The sequence below is a fragment of the Saccostrea cucullata genome, unplaced genomic scaffold (genome assembly GCF_032062105.1).
Source record: "Saccostrea cucullata isolate Sc308-1 unplaced genomic scaffold, CSIRO_AGI_Scuc_v1 ctg2296, whole genome shotgun sequence".
Lineage (NCBI taxonomy): Eukaryota > Metazoa > Mollusca > Bivalvia > Ostreida > Ostreidae > Saccostrea > Saccostrea cuccullata.
In genome coordinates, this window is record NW_026930278.1 from 59,466 (window position 1) to 85,643 (window position 26,178).

At 35.4% G+C, this 26,178-nt stretch overlaps 2 protein-coding genes across 2 annotated transcripts; both read left to right on the plus strand.

Moving 5' to 3' along the window:
- Positions 1 to 644: 644 nt before the first annotated feature.
- On the plus strand, positions 645 to 7,323 carry LOC134283562 (mucin-2-like). The gene is made up of 4 exons (XM_062766080.1): positions 645 to 716; positions 1,848 to 2,028; positions 6,168 to 6,836; positions 7,316 to 7,323. Exons 1-4 carry the CDS (start codon positions 645 to 647, stop codon positions 7,321 to 7,323), a joined length of 930 nt encoding a protein of 309 aa, XP_062622064.1.
- Positions 7,324 to 9,614: 2,291 nt separating this feature from the next.
- Positions 9,615 to 12,376, plus strand: LOC134283547 (uncharacterized). The gene is made up of 3 exons (XM_062766063.1): positions 9,615 to 9,747; positions 11,016 to 11,424; positions 11,508 to 12,376. Exons 2-3 carry the CDS (start codon positions 11,016 to 11,018, stop codon positions 12,131 to 12,133), a joined length of 1,035 nt encoding a protein of 344 aa, XP_062622047.1. The 5' UTR covers positions 9,615 to 9,747; the 3' UTR covers positions 12,134 to 12,376.
- Positions 12,377 to 26,178: the final 13,802 nt, after the last annotated feature.

Genomic DNA, 26,178 nt, shown 5'->3' on the forward strand with positions numbered 1-26,178 from the left:
TTTGAAAATTCAAAGGTTCTTTAATTAGTATGTTCCAGATAAATTGATCGTCTTACTAAAGTCTGCACCGATAACTCCTACAAACTTATACCAAGCAGAACAATTACATGTATCTAACGGTGAAATATCAAAAGCAAATACTTTTTGCTAATTATAATTTCCTGATAATGATTTTAACGATATTTACATAAAGAAAGGATCCGTGTGTTTACTGTAAAACTGTGTCCTTACAACAATACAAGATGATTGTAGGTACTGGATACTATTATACCACTAATTAAGTGAACAAATAAATAAATTACTCTGATACACTCTTCACACCTTCAAGGTAATCCAAGAGGAGTGTTTTATTTTAATTTTGCACAAACTTCATTCAATTTCTAATGAAACTTGCCAGGTTTTTCTCTCTTTTTAATGCTTGTATACTTAAAAACGAATATTCGAATCATGAATTTATATTCGAATATCAACTCATCGAATGAATACATGTATTCGAATATTCTTTGACATCCCTTGTTAAGATATGTTGTTTAATATGACTATAATGACTACTCTAAGTATTCTATACTAGGAATACCAAAGTTCTTTTATTTGGAATAAACAAAAGTAACCTGCTTTAATTTTAGGCTACTGTTACATACAAAATGAACTACTTCATAGGAGATGACAGTCGATATAACAGGGATATAGAAGGAGGGCCGTCTTTTATCAAGCAGGTATGTAGAGTATATACAGGGATAACTGTCAAGTTTGTTGGGTATGCCGGGGAGTTCAACGACATTTGGACACATACTTAAAGGGCATACCTTACTATTTTTTACAGAAACAAGGTATAAATAGACGCAGGATATTCCAGGGATTTAAGATATTTCTGCAAAAATGTCGGCACTTCAATTATTTAGTTATAATATCTAGAGGCTTAAGTTGAAACAGGGTAAAATTTCACGGGCCAGTGTAAGTTAAATTTTTTAGCATGAGAAAGAGCATAGGTTTTGTGCAGCAATTTTATTAATCTTTAGAATATTCTCCTTAATATTATTCATTTTTTATTTTGAAGTAAATAGGATATGCCCTTGCGCTGACGCATTTATTACCTTGAATGAGAAAGAACAATGACGTCATAATGTGTACTAGCTATAATATGCTGTGGGCATTAAATGAAGGAAATCAATTTGAACTTTTTCTGTATATTAAATATGCAATTTATGCATTTTTATTAGCTCATTTGCTTAGAAATCCCCATATAGCCCTAGCTCACTTGCGTAATTTACAGATGAAAGTGTAAAATTTAAATATCAAATTGTAAAATTTAAAGATCAAATTGTACAATTTACAGATTAAAGTGTTAAATTTACAGATAAAAGTGTAGAAATTTTTAAAAAGTGTCCAAGTGGCTCGTATACGCTTCTGTAGAACTTACTGAGCGTGTCTATCGAAGCGACCCGAATTTACCGGTAAGGTTGATTAAGCGGAAGTGAAAATTGTCAAGTCATACATAAAATTTCAGTCTATCGAAGCAACCCCAAAAAGCGGAAGTAAGAATTGTCAAGTCGTACATAAAATACCCGGGTCTGAAGGTAGTAAACGCGATATTTTAAGAAATATTTCACCGATTCATTTGAAAATGAAAAAGGTTTGGCCTTTCATTATACCACTTTGTATTCTGAGGTTCACAATTGGTAGTTTCAATGTTCTCTTTTTAATCTTGCCAATAAGCTCTGACGGACACAAAAACACCCAACTCCTCTCACTAACCCTTTTGCATAATGTCGATGCTATATATCCCCTCCGCAAATAGTTGTGAGAGGATCGAGATAATGAATATGTTATACTTCTCTTTACACAAGGCAACTAGAACCAAGGTCGAAAGAAGAAAACCATCTGCGAACAATGCAAGAGATAAGAAGAAAGCTGGGAGTACATCAGGATTAACTTCAATGATTGTGTTTACCTCCATCTTGATTGTATTGATAATTGCAGTTGCCATTTTAGCTGCTCTTTTCGTAAATGAGAGAACAAAAAGTACAGGTTAGATACATTTTATCTTTGCCATCCCATACCTAAACTTATGTTTGACTATAGGTCTGAGAGAGTAGAGGTTTACCTTATTTACATTCATTTATCTCAAACTAAGTGAAATTTAACACATTGTTTACTTCTTGGATTTTTTCATATATTGCCATTCAGGGACGTAGCAACGGGGTGGGGGGGGGCTGCCCCCCCTCCCACTTTTTTCCCCAACATTACCTTTACTATAGTAATTTTCATTGAAAGGATGGTTGGCCCCCCACTTTTTACCATAGTATAGTGATGTCAAGGAAATGTAGGGAAAAAATTGTTAGTGAAATTAACTTGGCTTCCAAAAGTTTGCCACCTCCCCCCCCCCCCCTCTACGAAATAAGATTTTCGAGTATGGGCAACTTTTAATTTTCGTTTTTTTTATTTGCTTGTCAACTTTTTCAGGTAAGTAAAATTTTTTTTATCTGGTTGGGCCCCCCACTTTCAAAAACGATGCTTTGTGCCTGTCATTGTATTTATTCGTGCATGTTCGCTATCAAATTACAAAAAAAATTCTTTTGTTTTCAATTACAAAAAAAGTTTTCCTGCACCTCAATTCCAACATTGTTTTGGTGAACTGTGTAAATAAAATGCCCAACCCCCGGGAGTCATGATTTGAACAATTAAGAATCTATATTACCATAGGATGCTTCCACGTAAATGTCAGCTTTTCTGGTTCTTGAGAAGAAGATTTTTAAAAGATTTTTCCTATTTATTTCTATGTAAAACTTGGATTCCCTAATGTGGCCCCGCGCAACTCCTGGGGGTCATGATTTGAACAATTTAGAATCTACACTACTTCAGGATGCTTCCATATAAGTTTCAGCGTTTCTGGCCCGTTGGTTTTTGAGAAAAAAAAATTAAAGTTTTTTTTCTATTTAAAACTTGGATTCCCTATTTCGGCCCCGCCCAACCCCCAGAGGTCAAAACTTGAATAATTTAGAATCTACACTACCCCAGAATGCTTCTACATAAGTGTCAGCTTTTCTGGCCAAGTAGAAAAGCTATTTTTTAATGTCCCCAACCTATTTTTGTCTTTTCGTGATTATCTCCTCTTGTGAGGGGACTTGGCCCTTCATTTTAACAATTTAAATGTCCCTTTACCCAAGGATGCTTTGTACCAAGATTGGTTAAAATTGGCCCCGTGTTTTCAGAGGTTATAACTTAACTAGTAATTAAAATTAAAAGGTTTCTTATAACACAGTAATTATCTTACGTGAATGACATTTAATTTTCTAATTTCACAACATTTGTTCTGTCCAACTGCGGATTTTTTCTTATTTATGCAACGATATTGGTCTTGTATGTATCCCCTCCTTCGGGGAAAAGATGACACACACATATATATATATATATATATATATATATATATATATATATATATATATATATATATATATATATATATTGCTTTGCTGCTGTTTGTCGGTCCACCAACAGTTACATGTACCAAATACATAACGGTATTTGCCTATACTTCTTGCATGCAATATACATGTAATTATACCCCGCTCCGAAGAAGTTGGGGGTATACTGTTTAACCCTTCTGTGTGTCTGTCCTTCTGTTTGTCCGTCCGTGTGTCTGTCGTCAAAGAGGGTTAAAACTATTGATTATAGTTTGTTCCCCTTTCATTTGACTCTCTTATTTCAGATAGAGTGGAGACAGCAATTTTGTGTACAACACAATGTTAGAAAACCTCTTGTGTTCATAACAATACCAATGCTGAAGCAGCCTGTATATGCAGTTCCTATAAACGACAACTCATAAATCGGCACTTAGTTGGTCGTTTTTCGCACCTGAATTACCTGTCCTTAAAACTCAACATCGTACAAGTCAATTATAAATAATTAAACTTTTTAATGATTAATTAAATTTTAATTAAAGTAATGCATACGTTATTAACTTTTTGATAATTTCGTGTAATCTATGAAATGTTTTTTACCATATGTGCAACTTGAAAAATTAGTTGAAAGGCCAACAAAATAGTGTACAATGTATATTCACATCAGGACGGGGGTTTACTAGTGATCACTAGCATAAGGACCTCTTGTTTAATTCAGATTTTTGTTTGATATATTTTGAAACTTTTTATTAAACTCGTTTTTAATTTTTGGAGAGCAAGTCACATTATGTAGGATAACTAGACTAAATAAAAGTTCTCATAAGCAGCATTATTAAAGCTTCTCATTTATTGGTCTTTTTCATTATTATTATAATATAAATAGTGTCATGGTGATAATTATAGGTTAAAAATTCACTTCTGAAAACTACGGTGTCAAGGTTATTACTAAAATCAAATAATTTGATCCGGATAAAGTCATTATTATATAGCTTGCTTTAGTAAACTATAGCTTTGTAGGTCATTCAGGTGACCTATTACTTTCTGTTTTCGCCCGTCGTCGTGCAATGTGCGTTAACATTTGAACAATATCAGCTTCCATGAAACCACTCGAACAACCAATTTTGGCATAAAGCATCTCGTATGTGTGAGTAAGAACAAAAATTGTGAATTTCTCTGTCCATGGGAAGGGTTGGGGCAAAAACCACTTAAATTAATGCAGTCTCTTAATATTTTAATTTTTCCTTCTGGACATCAAGCAGTCAAACTGTTGGCATGATTGTAATTAGTGATGAGTCCTTTATCAAAATTGTGAAATCCATGGCTTCAGGGTCGGGGGTTCTAGCGCTAGTGCGGGTTAATATAGAATTTCTAGTGAAAGTGCATTATTTGTTTGAAAATATTCTTCTTTGCTCCTGGGTAATAAACAAACAATAGTTATGATGAGGAAGTTTTTTGTGTCAGGGCGGGGATGAATGAATTATGTAGTGAAATTACAATTAATTGAAAATTGTATTCTTTGCTCCTGGGTATTTCACAAACTAACTTTATGTAGTTATGATGTTCCCAGGATCACGGTTTCTGGTGTAAAGCTGGGGCTCAATTGATTATGTCGTAAAAATGCATAACTTCTTTAAAACCTTCTTCTTTACTCCTAGGTATTGAGCAGATGAACTCCCTATATATTAGCTATGATGTGCAAGGGTCTCTCTTCCTTAATTGTAAATTTCAATGCCCCTGGATCAGAGTTGCCGGTAGGGTGGGATGAGTTTACACTGAAAATGAAATAAATATTCTGAAATCTGTTCCTTGGTATTAATTGAACAATTCTGATGAGCAAGGGTGCCTTTTCCAAAATAGTGAAATGTGTGGCCCCGGGGTCAGGGGTTCGTGTGTGATGGGGGCACTACTGATTATAACTGGATATTTAAATGTATTCTATTTGTTTTCCAACTCTGTCCATGGTTATGGCCCTAACGTGCATTTTATTTGTTCCCCTACTCTGCCTATAGTTATGCGAGCTCCCTATAGTGATCAGTTTGTCCGAGATCGTTTGTGCAGAGCTTATATTCTCTCTCCTTGGCCCAGTCTCGCCCATACATCACCCACAGAGTGCCTTTGGTTGAAGGGAGTGCAGTGATTTTGAACCATTTTTAAGTCTTAGGATAAGGTCAAAGAAGAATTATTTGAAAAATCCATGTCTGGGGCATATGTTCTTTCCCCTTGGTCCAATGTGGCTCATACTTCACTCACAAAGTACCACTGGTCAATGAATGTACAGTAACCTTAATCTACTTTCTATGCACTCTGTTCAAAATCTTTGGTGCATAATTCCTTTCTCTTAAGTCAAGTCAGCCTCAGACTTTAGCAGTTGACTTAGGGTACGGAATATTTGAGATTTTTATTTCATATTTTGATAGAGGATATGCAGCAATTTTAATAGAGGATATTTGCGATTTTTTGTGCCTTTATGAGAGAGTGTATTGAACACTCGTGATTTTCTTACAAATGTTCGTTGCTGAAAGTGGGGCCGTTTGAGATGTAGTTCAACCAAACTAAGCATACTCTGTATAGTTATAATGAGCAATGTTGACTATTTCAAAATAGAGATTGTCCTGAGCTCTTGTTTAAATACTAACCAAATTCATTTGTAGGAAAGTTTTTACATGAAGCTCAGTTGACCTGTTAAGTCTACTGGCCTCTTGTTTAGAGAAAGTTTTCGCTAATCATTTAGAGAATTATTCAGAAAAAAAAAATATTTGTTTACAGATAAAAAATCGGAGCCCTTGAATAAAAATTCATCATCAGTATCGTCCTTGACAACAAAGATTATTTCAACACCAAAAGAAAAATCAACAAAAATGACGACTACTACTGCTCAGGAAACAAAAGTAAAAACGACTCAAAAAGCAACTTCAGCTATTTCATTCACTTCACTATTCCCACTCTCAATCATGTCATCAAAAACAAGTACAGACCTCCTGCAACCAACAACAGCCACATCAAGCATCCTAAAAGGGACAACAACAGGGGAATTTCACAAATCACCGCAAACATCGATACCTGAGACAACATCGACCGAAATATCGATGCCAATTACAACACCGACATTAAAATCGTCAACAAAAGCCGCTCCTACTAAAATTCTTACGAAAAGCACAACACTTTCATCAAACGAACCGGATAAAGCATCGTCAGTGTATTCAACAACAAAATTTGAAATGACCTCCATCACACCTAAAATGATTTCAACGGAAGTAGCAGCCGATGATGTAACATCGCCCTTAACATCAGAAGCTGTATCAAATATGTCAGAAATAACCACTAAAGTAGAAACAGCAATTTCAACGACAAATGGAATTGGAAAAACATCATTATCGGCATCATCAATCGGGGAGACTACAGCAGATCAAACTTCATATTCTTTAGAAGCAGAAGGTAGTTTTTTTTACACTATATATCACTTATTTAAAAATCCTCAATACTGGTGGCCATGGAAAACAAGATTTCCACTCAAGCTTGGAAGTTGCCCCTCGCGCATCATGCCATTGGAAAAAAAACAGAAAACGTACTTTTAAACCACCCTTTTTTCTGATAAAATTAAACTCACGCAGGCTTTTTTCTTTTTGTTTGTTTTTCTGTTATCCCATTGTTTAAGTTTTATAAGGTGCTTACACCGCCTATACCCGATTTTGCGGGTACTCTAATATTAGGTGTTTACCCCATTTCACGGATAATACCCTATTTCGAGCTCCGAAAACTTTTTAAACTCGCATGGTTCTTCGCAAATTAAAGTCACATTTGATATAATGCAAAAGTCTGTATAGAGGTAACAAAATATATTTAATTAATGATTTATAACTTAATTTGAACTTATTTAACAAATTACAAACATAATTTACACTTTATGCCTGTAGGATTTTGATAAGCTCTTGGTTGATAGATTATGATACTTCCCACATGGTTTTTCATGGTTTGTCGTCAAATAGAGTCCTCTATATATCCGTTCCTTTTCAAGTAGTCCCTTGCCTTGCATAGACACAAAAACAGTGCAGCCCATGTCCATTCTTTGTTTTCTGTACAATAACATTATCCTAAAGCGCAAGATGATAACAAATTTTTATCTGTTTGACTGCGTTCAGTTTTATTAAGCTCGTATTATTTTTAAGGTCACTTTCTAAAATACGAGGGTTGTTCGGAAATTATTGAGACAATCACATTTACTCCATAAAGGACAGAGCTACTTTCATGAAAATTCATCGACATTTTATAAAGAATGAATAAAGCACTTATGCAAAATTTCGAATTCCTATGATAATAAGAAAAGTTTTGGTGAAATGATAAACATGCATATGTCTAATGACCCGGAGCAGCATCACTACGTCATTTAACGTCACTTCAGCCGAAGATGGTTTTGCATGAAAAAATGATCGGGAAGCGTTTATATATACAATACTTTTCCTTCTGTCACAACTGACCTCAAGTTGTGATGGATTCGTTAAATCAGAATTTACAAACCAAAATAAATAATATTTTGTAAGACCTCCTGTATACCAAGAAACAACAAGATTTATAAAAATTAACAATAAATTTATCTACATATGTACAATAAATATGAAAACGGCCAAAAGTTCAATCATGGTCATCACTGGACAGATTCACACTTCACACCACGTGCATGGTCCACCATAGTGTTCCGTCCGGTCCACCATATCCTAAAAGAGTCCTCACCATGTACACCAATCCTCCCGTCCAGAACAAAAGCTTAATATACAATTTTGGTCACCTACAATTTTCATAGGGTTTTCTAATAAAATGTTCGAAACACATATCTGTTCAATATACTAGATTTTACAAACAAATAACGAAAGAAAACATGTATTTGCCGTTTAACAAGTAAATGAATTAGAGCGTAAATATCTATATTCTCGCTATATTGCTTACAGTTTTACATAGAAAATTGCTCTTTAAAGCTAACAACAAAAATATTGTAAAGTATAAAAACTTACTGAGCTGTGGCATTTTATACATAAAAACCATACTGTCGGCCCCCAGGTCTTGCTCTCAACGCCGCTACAAAACATCCCTGAATCCCAAGATCACACAGCAGGGGAAACAGCTAAAACACACCCAAGTTCACACAGCATGGGTTACATAAAAGCACACCCAAGATCACTAAGCATGGGTAAAGTATAACTCACGGCGTCCAGACCTCATCTGACACACACTAGCCAACACCCAGTATAAATAACTGACCAAACTACTCAAACGGGTTCGACGAGTATACGTTGATAAAAATAGAACAAATACAACTCAGTGACCAATAGTGCGTAAATGAAATAAACGATAACTCCTAATGCCAAAATAAAGATAACTCTTACCAAATCCTGTACAATAAGTTAATATTAAACACTGACACAATGTCACTTGTGACAATACCTCCCTTCTTAAGACACAAAATGCAATTTTGTGACATAAATGAAAAACTATGTACACAACAAAGTCTTTATGAACAAGAACTTACTCAGGAACAACACGACTGAGAAAATCAGCTCCAATGTTATCTACACCTCTAATAACTTCAGTTCTAAAGTTGAACGCTTGTAGAAAAAGAGACCATCTCATCAATCTGCTGTTTGAAACTTTAGTCTTTTGTAAATGAAGTAGTGGTCTATGATCTGTCTCCACAACAAACGCTCTTCCATACAAGTAAGACTGAAATTTCTGTATAGCCCATACGACTGCAAGACACTCTTTCTCCACAACCGAATAACGTTGTTCTCTGTCAAGCAGCTTCCGGCTTGCATACACAGCTGGAAATGTACGTCCATCATGCTTCTGCATCAGCACTGTACCAACTCCATGATTAGATGCATCAGTTCTTAAGATGAATGGCTTCGTCAAATCTGGTAATCTGAGAATTGGGCTGTATAGCAACATGGATTTTAAACTCTTAAATGAATTATCATGTTCTTGTTTCCAGTCAAATTTGTTTGGAACACCTTTCTTGGTTAAGTCAGTTAAAGGAGCAGCAATAGTGGAAAAGTTTGGCACAAATTTTCTATAATAGCCAATCAAACCAAGGAAAGATCTAACCTGCTTCTTTGTCTCTGGCCTTGGTGCTTCTTGGATAGCTCTTAACTTCTTGTTGGTTGGCTGTAAGGTTCCTCCTCCAATAACATATTCCAAGTGAGATCTCGCGAAAGTTGACCAATATTCATTCAGTTTGAACCGGAAAGCCGAGCAAGGTAGACGTGTTTGAGTGGCTGAGTGACCGGTCATACGATACGACTTTCCTTGTTATTTCTCCTAGCCCAGCTGTTTCGACATTACCGTCATCTATCTAGAAGTAAGTGTTTTGTTGTTTATTTATTTATGTGTGCATGTTCTCGGGTTTATTTTTGTCTTTGATTCATTGCTCGAGGTTTTACGCGCCAAATTTTGTTCATGCACACATTTCTCGAGTCGCGGAGTATGTATATACTTGTGGTGCTATACAAGTTTACTTGTATTTGGTTTGTGCCACGTGTGTTTTTAGATTTTATTGGTGTTATACAAGCTTGTCTTGTATTTTGGTTACACCTTTATGTGATTTTGAGATTTGGTGTTATACAAGTTTTCTTGTATTTGGTTGAACATTTAATATTTAAGGGTGTTATACAAGATTGTCTTGTATTTTGGTTACACCTTTTTGTAATTTTAAGAGAAGTGGTGTTATACAAGTTTTTCTTGTATCTGGTTGTACACCACTGTTTATTAAGGGTGTTATACAAGATTGTCTTGTATTTTGGTTACATCTGTATGTGATTTTAGAGTTATGGTGTTATACAAGTTTTTCTTGTATTTGGTTGTACACCACTGTTTATTAAGGGTGTTATACAAGCTTGTCTTGTATTTTTGGTTACACCTTTATATGATTTTAGAGTTATGGTGTTATACAAGTTTTCTTGTATTTTGGTTGCACACCACTGTTCAGTTAATGGTATTACACAAGTTTCTGTCTTGTATTTGGTTTACTCTAATATGCAGTATTTTAGAGTTGTGGTGCTGTGCATGTTTTTGTTGTACAGTATTTGATGGAAAGTAGTTAGATATTTATAGGCACTATGCAAGTTTGTTTTGGATATATAAGAATTTATATTTAAATGTGGTGTTATATAGGGATATACTTCGGTGTTATGGTGCACCACTTTGGTTTTAATATTTTAAGTGTGGTTATACAATGCTTCTTGAGCGTTTGTTACACTTTTGTGACATTTTGAGAGCTGTAGTTTTTTTGAATTAGTATACATATTTTACTAGTATTTTGTATTCTGGAATGTGCACTAAATGTATGTGGAAGGTACAAGATTTGGAGTTAGGCATGCTTGGCATAGTTACATATTTTGTGTACGCCTTTTTATGATAATGGGATGTAATTAAAATCTTGTTTCATTTTAAGGATATATTAAGATGATAATATATTTTGATCCATTTGGTTCAGTTTTTTGCTGTGTACAGGATTTACATTGAGTTTGTTTATAATTTGAGCATTTTTGGTTTGTAGATATTTTATTTTTTGTTTTATAATGTGGAGTTTAACTTAACATTAAACTACATTATATATCTATTTACTAGATGTCTATAGTTCTGAAGCAGAGGCACTCACTGTTGGGCAAGAACTTGCTACCCTTAGCATTGAGGTTAAAGGATTTGGCCACAGATATTCAGGACGAGAGGGAATTGGCAAGATTGAAGAAGGAACATCCCCTCACTAGATATTCCTTAGAGGAGTTGGAGACTGAATTCAAAAGCCTTACAGGGGAGGAAGCGAAGGAGGTGTTGAGTCTAGTTGGAAAGCAAAGGGATATCGATAACGTTCGTCTCCTGGTGCATGTTGCTATCTGCATGGCAAATGATGTTGGGGCCCCTAAGTCAACCCCAATTGCTAGGTCATCTATTTTGGTGGAACCTGGTTCACGTCCCTCGACGTCTCAGTCTGTAGAATCTCGGGAGGGAGATGTGTCTAAAGAGTCAAAGGATGGAGGTAAGGGCTATTTAAGGCTTAGTGATATGAGTATATGAGTGGACATGTAAGTTCAAGTTTTTAATGGTGGTTTTATATTGTAGAGAAGAAAAAGGATGACATTGAGATGAGACTGGAAAAAATGGAGTCTGCCATGAAAGAAGTGACGGGGAATACAGATAAAGAGGTGAACCTGGCATTAAAGAACATTTCTATTTTGGCTAGCAGACCTAAGTTGACGGCTCCTGCAGTTATGTTAGCTGCGGTTGAATCATTAGTAGATATCGCAATTTCATCTGGGCATAAAGAGGCTGATTTTTATGCGAAGGCTTTGCAAACTTGTAGGAAATTTGAAAATAATCCTGATATTTTCGGTTTGTGTCAACGTTTGTTTGGAACAGCAGATGATAAGAAAATTTCATCTGTTGTGGCAGAATGGTCTAAGAATAAAAAGTATTTAGACGAGAATAAAGAGTCAAAGGAAAATGTAAATTCAATGTCTTCTGCAGGTTTCGCAGGTCCTCAGGGGTCTAATTTTGTACCCGGTAGTCCAAATTTTCCGTTTTGGCAATCTCCTATGGGAGCTTGGCAAGGTATGCCTATGTATGGGCCAATGCCGGCTAGGTTTCCTAGACACAGATCTTATGTTGGAGGTGCATGTTATTATTGTAAACGCCCAGGCCATATGGTGGCCAAGTGCCCAAAGTTGATGAAAGAAAAGGATAAGTAGGCCTTGTGTAAAATGAAACATGAAAATTTGATATTAGCATGTTAAAAATTTTTTGTATGTCACTGTTGAATCGTCAATAAACCTGATAAGTATGTATTTGGCTTCACATTTTTAGTAATTTCAACCATCATCCCAAAGGACTCTGATGCCTTAGTGATTATTTCACGCGGGTTGAGGGTTGAATTACCTCTCCTATTATTTTACTTTCAGATAAAACGCCAAAAATTTTGTCCAGTTGTTCCAAAATGGGAATTGAAAGCAGGTCTTTTAGCGGATTATGAAGACACATGTATGGTATATAAGAGAAATACATGTGCAAGATTTGTAAACTTAAACGGAGAGGTAATTCACCCCTCATCCCGTGTCATTGTTTCTGCAGAAAACGTAGTTAATAACAATATATCTGTGGGTATGTCTGATTTGCCTTTAAGGGACCCAGGTACTTTTGTCCCAGGAGGCATTCATGATAATTTGGAAGAGTGGGAAAAATTAGATATTTGTGGTGAAATGCGGGATTGGTTAAAAAATGGAGTTGATGTTCAAAAATTTTTTAAACCTTTTAAAGGTAATTTTAAAGGGAAATCGTATAATTCAGACAAGCCCCCTATGATGTATATACAAAATTCTGCTGCTTGTGAAAAATTTCAGGAATTTATTGTATCAGAATTAACAGCTAGGTTGAGAAATGGGTCTTTACAATTGCTTGGTAAAATTGGGGAGGTGGATCCTCCACATTTGGTTATGCCCCTTACTATTGAACCCAGTAAACCTAGGTTATGTCATGATGATAGATTTCTTAACTTGTGGATAAGGGATTGTCCTTTCAGTTTAGAAACATTACGAGATGTTCCAAGACTAATCCCAAAAGATGGTTACATGACATCCATTGATGATAAGTCTGGCTATGATCATGTGTTGTTAAGTGAGAATTCTAGAACTTATTTTGGCATTCAGTTTGGGGGATATTACATGGTGTACAGAACGCTTCCATTTGGTTTTAATAGCAGTGCTTATATTTATCATTCTTTAGGAATGATTGCAACAGGATATTGTAGGCAGTTGGGTGTTCCAATTTCACAGTACATAGATGACAGGTTGATAGGTGAGTTAGAAACTTCTTATTATGATAGGAATCAAGGTTATAGGAAGGCTGAGCTTGCTCTGTATGTTGTTTGTCAAGTTTTTACAAGACTAGGATATACCTTTGGTTTGAAGAAATGTATTTTTTATCCAGTTCAGTGTCTTAAGCACTTGGGATTTATGGTTGATTCCATAAAACAGGCATTTATTTTACCTAAGGATAAAATCAAGAAATTTTCAGAGTTGAGGGAGTATTTGTTATCGTGTACGGAACTTGAGGTTAGAAGTTTACAAAGATTTGCAGGAAAGTGTATTTCTTTCTCTTTGGCTATCCCAGCTGCAAAGTTGTACACTATTGAGGTCAATAGATCAATTAGTTGGTGTTTAAGAAATAGTAAGAAAGTGATTATGGACGATTTTTTAAGGTGCGAGTTGGAACATTGGCGGTTTATTGATTCTTGGGAAGGTTTTGTGTCTTGGAGAGAGGAGAGGCATCTTCAGTTACCCCTGTTCACTGACTCCTCTAGGTTTAAGTGGGGTGCAATGGTTATGTTGCAGGGGAAAAAAGTTGAGATGAGTGATTTCTGGTCTGTGGATGACTCGAGGCCTATTCACTTGAAAGAGGCGTCTGCTCTTTATTGTGCTATTGTTGCTGTCCAAGACACACTGAAAAATCATAGGGTAGATGCTTATGTCGACAACACAGCTCTCGTTAGGGTATGGGAAAATCAGGGTAGAAAGGACATTAGTTTGAATAGAATAGTGAAAGATTTGTATCAGGTCACCTTTATCAACAATATTGATTTGAAATTGCATTATATTCCATCAAAATGTAACCCAGCTGATGCCCCATCTAGAAAACTTGCATTCTTAGACTGTATGCTTACTAAAAAGGTGTGGGAGGTTGTTCAAGAGAAATTTGGCCCCCATTCAGTTGACTTAATGTCCTTAGATTCAAATGTGATGAAAGATGAATTTGGGAAACCACTTAAACATTTCACACCTTATCCTACACCCTTTTCAGCAGGAGTGAATGTTTTTTCTCAGAGGTTAGAAAATGAAAAGAACCCGTATGTTTTTCCACCATTTGGACTCATTTTCCCATTGTTGAAATTTTTGAAGTCCTCTGGGGTTAGGGTATGTACTTTGGTAGTTCCTTTAACATCTCCAAAACCTATATGGTGGCCATTTTTATTATCTTGTAGGCATGACAGTGTAGTGTTGGGTAGAAGAGGTGATAAAAATGTTTTGTTGGTACCATCAAAACAAGGTTTTATTCCAGATACAAAAGGTCTTGTATGGGATTTCGAGACTTTCATTTTAATTGTTTTATTTTATAGATCTTGACAATTGGAGATTCTCAGAGAAATAATTGGCAGATTTCTGAAATGGATAGAAGATTCAGGTATCTGAATTCATTAGTGGATGATACTAAATACGGGAAACAAAAATCTTCTTTAGAAAAGGAGTTTGGAAATTTTTTAAGTGAATTATCTGACATTAAAATGCTGGATTCATCACCAGAAGATATTTGTAGATTCCTAATATATAAAGATAAGGGAGGGAAGACAAAAGTGCATGAAATAAATTGCAGCTTTGTGGGTGAAAAGTTTGGTGAGTGTGGATGCCCTTGTAGGTTATCGGCAGGTAGTGTTCAGTCTATTTTGGGTAAATTGTCAAAATTATTCGAAGCGTATGGTAGGGGTAAGCAGTGGGACCCAAAATCTTCTTCTGGTAATCCTGTTGGTAGTTTACAAGTTCAAAAGTATGTGAAAGCTATTCAGAAAGAACAAGCTCAATCTCATGTTAGGGTTAAGCAAGCAAAGCCTATTTTTATTGGGAAGTTAAGGAAAATTGTTATGTACATTGAGGAACAGTTGAAGTTAGCAAGTGCAAATGTAGATAAGTTTGTATTTCTTAGGGATAAGGCATTCTTCTTACTTCAGTTCTTTGCAGGTGACGGGCAAATGACTTGGGTCAGGTCCTTATTCAGGAAATAAAAGCTTTATCGGGTAATGCAGGACTTTTATTTTGCCACACAGTAGGGAAAACTTTGAGTAATGGGAGAGATAATATTTTCGCAGTTCAAAGAGTTGAGGATCTGTTGATTTGTCCAGTTCATGCAGTTGAAGCTTATGTCTGTGCTGCAGAGCTTATGGGGTTAAACATGAGTGCAGGGTATTTATTCAGACCATTGGGAAAGAATAGGTTGTCAGTTTTGGATTGTTGTTTGTCATATTCAGTTGTATATGAAAGATTGAAGTTCTATTTACAAAAATTGAATATTGATGAAGGAGAAACCCCCCACAGCTTGAGAAGAGGTTGTGCAGTGACCCTTTCACTTTCTGGTTCAGCGGAGGTTGAGAAAAGCATTATGGGTCACATAGGATGGTTTTCTAGCCGAAGTCTGGATTAGATATAGTGAAATGAGGAATTTGGTTGATGTAGGTTCTGTTTCCAATTTATTTGCACAAGTACCAAGTATTCAAGGAATAGAAAATGTTTATAAAAGTTGTGGTGATTATGAAACACTCCCTAAAGCATTTAGTTGAAAATATATGTGAAGAACAGTACTATGGGTTATATCTCCCCAGCTATTAAACATTATGAATTGCAGTTTTTTGTTCCAATATGCAAATTCAAAGAGATTGTAAATGTGGAATTGTACAGTGTAACAAACTTACAATGATTTGTTTTGATATGATTTGAAATAAAGATAATGCATTTAATTCAATTTGTAGTTTTCATTTTAAAATATTTACAGGGTTGGGTAAGGATTGGGAAATTAAGTGGTTTATTGAGTATTGGGAAAGGGACCACTTAATTGGTGAGTTTATTGTTCTAGATCTGTTAAGCTATATGGGTTTGTTCCATAATACACTGATTCTTCCCAATCCTTACAAACCCATGGTCAACTGAGTGAGATGTCATTTGGAATAAATTTATATTCCAAGTGAGATCTCGCGAGAGTTGACCAATATTCATTCAGTTCGAACCGGAAAGGAGGGTGTGGTTGATGATGATTTGAATGGCAAATTACAAGTTTAACTGTTATTGTGTGTCCGGACTTTGCAACATTGGTGTTTTTTGAAAAAAAAAAAAAAAATAAAAATAATAGTGAAATGAATCTTATTCATTTGTTCCATGGGCATACACTGATTCTTCCGAATCCTTACAAACCCATGGTCAACTGAGTGAGATGTCATTTGGAATAAATTTATGACCCAAGTACTCGAGTTTCGTCTGCGCTATCTCACATTTGGATGGTTTTGCTGTTAATTGCGCTCTCTGAAGTCTCTCCAGCACTTTTCTCAGTTCTGTAATATGTTCTTCAAAAGTTTCTGTATGAACGAGAATGTCATCAACAAAACTATCAGTATGCTCTAAACCTTTGAGAATTTTCCTCATTAGCCTGTTAAAAGTAGCTGGGCTATTCTTCATACCGAAGGGCATTACTTTAAATCTGTACAAACCATCTGGTGTTAAAAATGATGTTAAATCTCTGTCTTCTTCTCTCATCGGGATCTGCCAATAACCCTTACGTAAATCAAGTTAGAAAAGAAACGACTATTGCTTATTTTAGTCATGATTTCATCTGGATCTGGCATTGGTTCTGGATCAAAAATCGTTACCTTATTCAAGTTACGAAAATCCACACATATTCTCTGGCTACCATCGGACTTCTTTGCCACGACAATCGAACTAGCATACGGTGATTCTGATGGTTCGATGATATCCATGTCAATCATATGCTGTATTTCTTCTCGGACTGCACTTCTGACTGCATACGGTATCTGGTATGGTCTGTTTCTGATTGGTTCTTTGGTAGTGAGATGAACTTCATGCTGGATAACATTCGTTCTACCAGGTAGATCTGTTAAAACTTCCTGAAATTCATGTAAAACATCATTTATGTTTTCAAGCTGATCTGATGACAGTGAATCATTTACCTTAACATCTGTGAATGATTCTGTTGCCTTCATTGGAAGAAGATGTAACAAATGTTCATTACTTGAGTCCTCTATTTCTTCCGATTCCAAAACAACACAAGATGCTAGAGTTGTTGGCGAGTCTGTATTCCTTTCCTCTCGAACATTGTATTTCTTCAATAAATTTGCATGAAACAAACGAATATGTCCATTCATATCTATCTGGTAATCAGTTTGTCCTTTTCTATCAACTACTTTGAAAGGTCCTTTCCACTGCATTAAAAGTTTGTTACGGTCTGTTGGAAGCAAAAGAAGAACGAAATCACCAACCTTGAAAGATCTCGGCTTTGTTCTTTTATCGTACTGTTTCTTGTGATAATCTTTGGACTTCTGAAGTTCTCTCTGAGCCAGCTCACACGTTCTTGCTAGTCGCTCCTTAAGGTCTAGCACATACTGGTAAGTAGTTTTCACTTCCGGGTCCTTCTCCTCCTTTGTCCACAGTTCTTTCAAAACTGCCATAGGTCCCCTAACATTACGTGCATAAACTAGATCAAATGGAGAAAATTTAGTGCTTTCTTGTGGAACTTCTCGATAAGCAAATAACAATGCTGGTAAATATCTATCCCAGTCTTTTGGTCTTTCAGAACTCATTTTCCTTAACATTGACTTCAAAGTACCATTGAACTTTTCTACTAGTCCATTACATGCTGGATGGTATGGAGTTGTTACTAATTGCTTAAATGATAAAAGTCGACCCACCTCTTTCATGATGTTGGAGGTAAATTGCGTACCCATGTCCGACAGGACTTCTTTTGGAATGCCAACTCTGCTGAATATCTCTACCAACGCTTCTGCCACCGTCTCTGTATCGATGTTCTTCAATGCAACCGCCTCTGGATACCTAGTACTGTAATCTACAACAGTCAAAATATATCTATTGCCTTTGTCAGTAATTGGAGAAAGCGGACCTACCAAATCTACGGCTACCCGTTCAAATGGTGTATCAATAAGTGGCATTTTCTCCAACGGAACCTTCGTCACTTTGCCTTTAGGAAATGTTCTTTGGCATATGTCACATGATTGGCAATATCTCGTCACGTCACCCTGGATTCCAGGCCAATAGAAATTCGACATGATACGGTCTAGAGTCTTCTTTGTACCAAGATGTCCGCCTAGGATACTGTCGTGCGCAATCATCATAACTTTCTGTGGCAAAGGTTCTGGAACAACAAGTTGTTTATACAGTTTTTCATCACTAACCTTTCTTGAATGATAATGTCTGTACAACAGTCCTCTTTCAACACTAAACCATGTTTCTATATTTTCACCAATGTTCTTCTTTCTGCCAGTCGCTGCATGCTCACGATACACTTTCAAGGAAGAATCATCCATCTGCAGTTGTTTCATCAGATCAATTGTCATATCAGTATCCACTAAATCTGTAACTTTTAGCTTTTTCATACCTTTCTCTTCTTTTTTCTTTTGATTCCTTGTCTGTACTGCTTGAAGAACTTGACTACACTCTTCTCTAACGTCTTTTCTACACCACTGTGGATCAGGATCCGTCTGATTTCTGGCACCATTGATGTTACCTATAATAAGATCGTAAACAGGTTCTTTCATACATAGAGCATTGATATTACCTGTGAAATAGGGAGTGTCGACATAGATGGAAGCCTCCTCTACTGTACGAACTGTGCCGTCTATCAGAACACATTTCTGCACTTGCCCAGTCAGCTGATCATCTGTAACCAAATCTCTCTTCACAACAACACCACTACAACCTGAGTCTCTTAATACTTTAACAAAGTTCTCACCGACATAACCCATAGCAACGGGCATCTTTTCACAAACCTTGCAGACGCCTCCAATAACAGGTAATATGTGTCCACATGCGAGTTTTACAAGTCCATCTGTGACACAACACTGCAACAGTTTATGTTTGAGAATGCATGCTGATCCTATGTGAGGCTGATTTTGATGCGATATAGCATTGTCCGTCTTGACTTCAGCAGAATTCTGTAAGCTGGAACTAGAATTGTCATTAGATTTTATGCAATTCAACTCACAGTTATGTTGACTCTGTAACATTGCAGCCTTTTGAGTATTGTGCGAAGTAGGTACTGCACGAGGAATTTTCTGCTTGGAGAAACAGTTTCTTGCCAAATGACCACTTTTCCCACATATGTAACATTTTCTCTCACCCTTTTGCTGTGGTGATCCTTGGTACGCCTGTTGCTTTTGAAAGGTTCCACTGCTGTTACTCTGAACGCTGGAAATACTTGATGGTTGCTTCTGAAAAACTTGTAAGTCTTTAGTGAATGAAGTATAACCATGAGCTTCAATAAATTGATCTGCGAGTTTTGACATTTCTTCTACGCTCTTTGGATGTCTTTCTTTAAGATACATTCCCAACTGCTTACTACAACTGTTTAAAAACTGTTCTCATAAACACAAATCTTTAAGACCGTCATATGTTTTTGGACTATCTGCTAAAGACAACCATTTCTCTACATAATTGTTCAGCCTAGCAAAGAATTGTGAAGGATTCTCACCCTGTTCTGGTCTGCTGGAACGGAATTTGACACGAAACCCTTCTTCTGTCAGTTGAAAACGCCTTAACAACGCTTGCTTCAAGGTACCATAATTCAGAGCCTCTGAAACTGGAAGTCTAGAATACACCTCAAGAGCTTTACCTTTCAGGAGAGCACTAAGATTAATCGCCCATGAAGACTGTTCCCACTTAGTACACGAAGCAAACCTTTCGAATCTCTGTAAATATGAATCAATACAATCTTTAGATTCATCAAATGGAGGTAACTTTGGCAACTTAGCAAGCGATTGAGAAGCAAGACCTAACGGACCTACAGCTAATTCTCCAGCTTTTAATTTTTGTAATTCAGTTTCTTTCTTAAGTTTTTCTAATTCAATTTCACTCTCAATCTTTCTCGCTTCTCTCTCTGCTGCCCTTTCCATCCTTTCAAAATATTCTCTCTCTTTTCTGTCAACAAACTCTTGTAACTCAGTTCCTTGCAAACCCAACTTTTCTCCTAATTGTACATACTCCATTGTTACAAAATGCAATGCAACAACAAACAACAAATATGAAAATATGAAAATGACAAAATGCATATGAAAAAAAATAGTTTGTACAAAACCTGCGAAAAAAAAATAATTCAAACAATAGAAATATTTTTTCAACTAAACCTTTTCCGACAAAACGTGAAAATAATGCAGGTATACTTGGTAACAGGAAGTCTATCCCACCGCTGCCACCAAAAATGTCACAACTGACCTCAAGTTGTGATGGATTCGTTAAATCAGAATTTACAAACCAAAATAAATAATATTTTGTAAGACCTCCTGTATACCAAGAAACAACAAGATTTATAAAAATTAACAATAAATTTATATACATATGTACAATAAATATGAAAACGGCCAAAAGTTCAATCATGGTCATCACTGGACAGATTCACACTTCACACCACGTGCATGGTCCACCATATTGTCCACCATAGTGTCCCGTCCGGTCCACCATATCCTAAAAGTATCCTCACCATGTACACCAATCCTCCCGTCCAGAACAAAAGCTTAATATACAATTTTGGTCACCTACAATTTTCATAGGGTTTTCTAATAAAATGTTCGAAACACATATCTGTTCAATATACTAGATTTTACAAACAAATAACGAAAGAAAACATGTATTTGCCGTTTAACAAGTAAATGAATTAGAGCGTAAATATCTATATTCTCGCTATATTGCTTACAGTTTTACATAGAAAATTGCTCTTTAAAGCTAACAACAAAAATATTGTAAAGTATAAAAACTTACTGAGCTGTGGCATTTTATACATAAAAACCATACTGTCGGCCCCCAGGTCTTGCTCTCAACGCCGCTACAAAACATCCCTGAATCCCAAGGTCACACAGCAGGGGAAACAGCAAAAACACACCCAAGTTCACACAGCATGGGTTACATAAAAGCACACCCAAGATCACTAAGCATGGGTAAAGTATAACTCACGGCGTCCAGACCCCATCTGACACACACTAGCCAACACCCAGTATAAATAACTGACCAAACTACTCAAACGGGTTCGACGAGTATACGTTGATAAAAATAGAACAAATACAACTCAGTGACCAATAGTGCGTAAATGAAATAAACGATAACTCCTAATGCCAAAATAAAGATAACTCTTACCAAATCCTGTACAATAAGTTAATATTAAACATTGACACAATGTCACTTGTGACAACTTCTTTGTATTTACATATAACAAGACAAGCAGTCTCTTTCCTTAAACTATTCCTTAAAAATGTAGGCTGTTGCTACCCGAATATAAAATTTTCATTTGTGGGAAAGGATGACTTAAAATCATGCAATGACGATTTATGCAACGCGGGTCAACGATATTATTACCATAACGATATTAATATCGTACGTAATAAGATGGTCGTCCAGAGCTTCCGATTTTACTCTGTTTAAATTATTATTTTTTTTAAATGCATACAAATGAAATAACAAACCCTAACACATATGTTCTCGTTGTTATTGTTTTAACAGGTCGTTGAGGCTGGAAAAGAGTTCTACATTGCGCTACACAAAATTTTAGGTATGTTCGCTGCTCCGCCCTTGACGTCAAAATCCATTTTTTCATTCTTAGCGCATTTCTCTACCGCTATTTAATTTTTTTCTGATCTCCGTATTCGTCACCAGAATTCTAACAAAATTGCACAACATGAATTTGAATTAAAGCTGAAAAATTATACATATTAACAGAATTATTTTCGCTCTTATTATGGGTCCACAAAGAGTTCGAACGTTGGTGTTGCATATTTTCAATATCTGATTTCGAGACTGCTCCGGGTACCCCTACTGATGACGTATTTATATACCACTGTACAGAAAATATTTAATATTTGTAAAATATTTTTTGCTTCTATTATTTCTTAGTGTATGTCGAATGTATATGCAAATTTTCACCGAAAGACTTTCATTAAAAAGCAAAATATACACAATGTCTCAATAATTTCCGAACAGCCCTCGTATAGCATCAAAAAGGATACATCCCGCCGCAGAACTTCAACGTTTCAGACCGTAAAGGTAAAGGTATATTCTAATTTACTATTTTAAGAGATAAACGATACATTAATTATTATCCTATCCTTTGGCATGCTTTCCTTAATAATGTTACATTGTCATTTTTCGCCGCTATATTTCGACAAAACCGAGACGAGTAGGGCATCTTTAGAAAGTCAATTTGAAAATATAAACTGAATTTAATTTGTGCGAAAAACCGTGTGAGCTAAAAATGTGCGCGGAGCTGTATATTAAATATATTCTTTCCCTTCTTTCTTCTTCATCATTGAAAATGAAAGGTTTCTGTTTAAACTTCAATTTAAAGACACAATTAAATGCTTGCAAACGAAACATGTCTGTAAAAATGAACCTTTAGCCAAAAAAAAAAATGAACACAAATATCTATAAACATCAGATAACAGGAATATATAAACGTTCAATACAATATATATTTCTTTTCATTTAACGGAAGGTTCAAAATGTTTTATTACTAGCAGTATACTTCTTTTTTTAAGATAATAAACAACCCACTCAACAAGGAACATTAGAAACAACAACGCAATTTTCGACTACGACAACAATACCGACATCGGGTAAGAGATATCATGTTTAAATAATTCATTAAAACCTTTGTATGCTTTAATCAACGGCAACTCGACAGAAATATCGAAGACAAATTGAACAAAAAAAAAAAAACAAACAAAAAAAACAAAAATCAATTATGCAACAATGGTTATTTCCCTTCTTAAACGAAGTCTGACACATCTGTTTCATATTTGAATATTTCACTTGAAAACGACGTTAATTTAAGGTTACAGTGTACCTGACAAATAAGCTTTCTAATAAACATGATGACTTTTTAATATAGTCGACTTCCCCTAGCTTATGTAGCAATATACATGTACCTTTATCACCTGAATACGAAGTTTATAGCTTTCAGTTGATTCGATACGCCAGAGCATGCTCTACATGTACGTAAGTACATTTTCTAGAACGAGATAGTTTATTGACAGGTTGGTTGTGGAAATTATAGAGACTAGCTCCACTGGTTTGTACATGTACATGTACTTATAAATAGAGGCCCATCGGCCTTATAGGTAATCTGAGTATCATGTAACAACTTTCAAACAATTTAAATCGTTTTGTGTTTTTAAGTAATAAAGAGAAATTTCATTTCCACTTTCCACAGTTGTGCACCCGACCCCATGGGAACCACTGACCTTGGGGCCGTATATTTAAAAATTTTATCATAAATCTATATCATCATAAATGGTGTATTAATACAAAAGAGCAGATTTCCATGCACTAATTTCTTATCAAACTATGCAACCCCCCCCCCCGATACCGCTGACCAATGGAGCATGAAATTAAACATTTAACTGGATTTTCCTTCATCGTAAATATGTATACTAAGATCTTTGGCATAATACCTAGGAGCAAAGAAATACTAGTAGATTTTCAAAGAATTCGCATTTTCACTACATAATCATTAGAGCGTGTGATATATAGGTTTAAGATTTTGATAGTATATTAATTAGCTGCAAATCCGCCATCATCAGGAGCCTATTTGCACATCTGTTATACAGATTATTGAATTAGTTAGAAGAGGAGCATATTACTCAGATTTTTAATGTGTTAAATGACACAATAGATTTTTCTTGGAGGATTGTATTGCAATCCTTATAATTCTTTTGAATATGCTGGTATTTTAATAATTTTATACATTGATTTTATTAGCGAATATCGCATACAGAATGGGGTTCCTGAATTAGAACCCATCGCATATTCAACTAGTGCTAATTGTAACGGGGACCGTTACAGATGTTCCCCAAACGCTCCCCAACTCCCTTTTGGTGCCATATTCCCTGGAAGCTTCATTAAATAAGACACACTCGATGCATTTGAGACTTTAACTACGTTTACCCAGAAGTGTACAAAGTTAATTCAAATTTTAGCATTGCACGCGTGCGCATGTGAATGTGTATGTGTGTAATGACCATATCATCTTGTCAACACAATCTATATATTTTAATATACTAATTATTAAAGTATTTAATCCAAAAGTATTAAAAAAGATGCGCTCATTCAAGTGTTTTTTGGATTTTGCTCATTTCACGTGCACGCACGTGCATACTTGAGCATGGTGACCATACCTTCTTGTAGATGTCCGTTACATCTATCTATGTTCTAAATCCCACCCCGTTTGGTTGAAAACCAAGGGAGTTATAGCTGTTTAAAGTTTCAGCCAATCAGATTGCAGCACACGTACAGGCACGTGTATGCATGTGCATGGTGACCATATTTTCTTGTAGTAGACCAGTATATCTATCTATGTTCCAAATCCCATCCTGTTTGGTTGAATATCAAAGGAGTTATAGCTATTTAAAGTTTCAGCCAATCAGATTGCAGCGCACGTGCAAGCACGTGTTTTCATGATAATTGCTATATATCAAGTTGTAGGATATTGTAATGCATGGCTATTTTCAAAATTTCAAAGGATTTCGTCAAAAAACAAGAAAGATATTGAGACTTTAGTTTCAGCCAATCAGAGCAAAGCGCACGTGCATGCGCGTGAGATCTTGCTATTTTGACCATGTCATATTGTCTATGCTTCTAATATATCCTTATGTTATAAGTTTTAAAGCATTTCATCAAAAATTTAAAAAGTTACACCAATATCAATTAAATCGGTCATTTCACATGTTGCACGTGCACGCTCTTGCAAGCACGTGCGCGCAAAATGACCTTCGTTCCGCAAATCTACATAACATGTCTACTGACCCTAAAAACATTTCACCTTAGTCGGATGTATAGTTTACGAGATCATTCCCGGACAAAAAAGTACCCAGGAAGAAGAAGAAGAAGAAGAAAAATAATAATAATAATAAGAAACAGAGTAAAAACAATATGTTCCCCAACTTCGTTTGGGGAACATAATTATTTGTTTGTATATATTTAGAAATTCTATATTTATATTTAAATTTATACCTACAAAATGGTATGCAATATACCTAGCTTTCTGCTGGGATAAAAAAGTTGGAAATAATTTAATAATGTCATATGAAAAGGTCTCCAAAATCACCTTAAATGTGCCGGTAGAGAAATGGTTAATGTTGTGCTCTTTATTTTCAATAAAAATTGTATTTCAATGTTGAAGTGGCGTATAGGCCCGGTGGGCCGGGTGTTGGTTGTTTTTTTTTATAAAGTCTTTTAAACAAAAGAATTTAATAATTATGTACATATGTCACTAAAAATAAATAAATTACAGTATCTTACTTACTTTACTTACTTACGTAAATACAAATGAATTAAATTATATGCATATTTATAAATCATTTATATTTTGTACACAATGAACACAAAACCCTCCTGTCCGCCTTTTTCATATATAATGTAGATTTAATACGGAAAACCATGTGCTCATGATCCATTCCCATGCGATTTATTAGTCTCCGCCTCTTTGCTGCGACCTTAAAATCGAAAGCGGTCGGGTTCAATTTTCTAGAATTTATGTCTTATACATGTTCTTTTCAATAGCGTTGTATGTATAATTATAATAGTCATAATTATGACTGTAAAATCGATACATATATATGAAATGTACGAGTATACATGGCCAATGATCATTTATTAGTTTAGCGATACATTATAATCAGAAGCTTCAAATGGATAGCCGAAAAGGTTCCAAATAACGTCCTTAAGTGCAGTCATTCTTTTGGGACTTCCGTTACTGTTTATTAAAACAAGTTCTTTAAATTAAGATTGAACAAAATAAAGAAATGATCTAAGCAACTGTAACAGGTTATTGTTGTTAAAAATACTAAAAATACATTTACAAATAATTTATTCTTCTATTGGAGACATAATATATTTCCTAGAAAGTTCCTCAACACTTCATACGTTCCAAGTTAATTTAATTTTCAAACTCATTTCTCATTCAATGGACA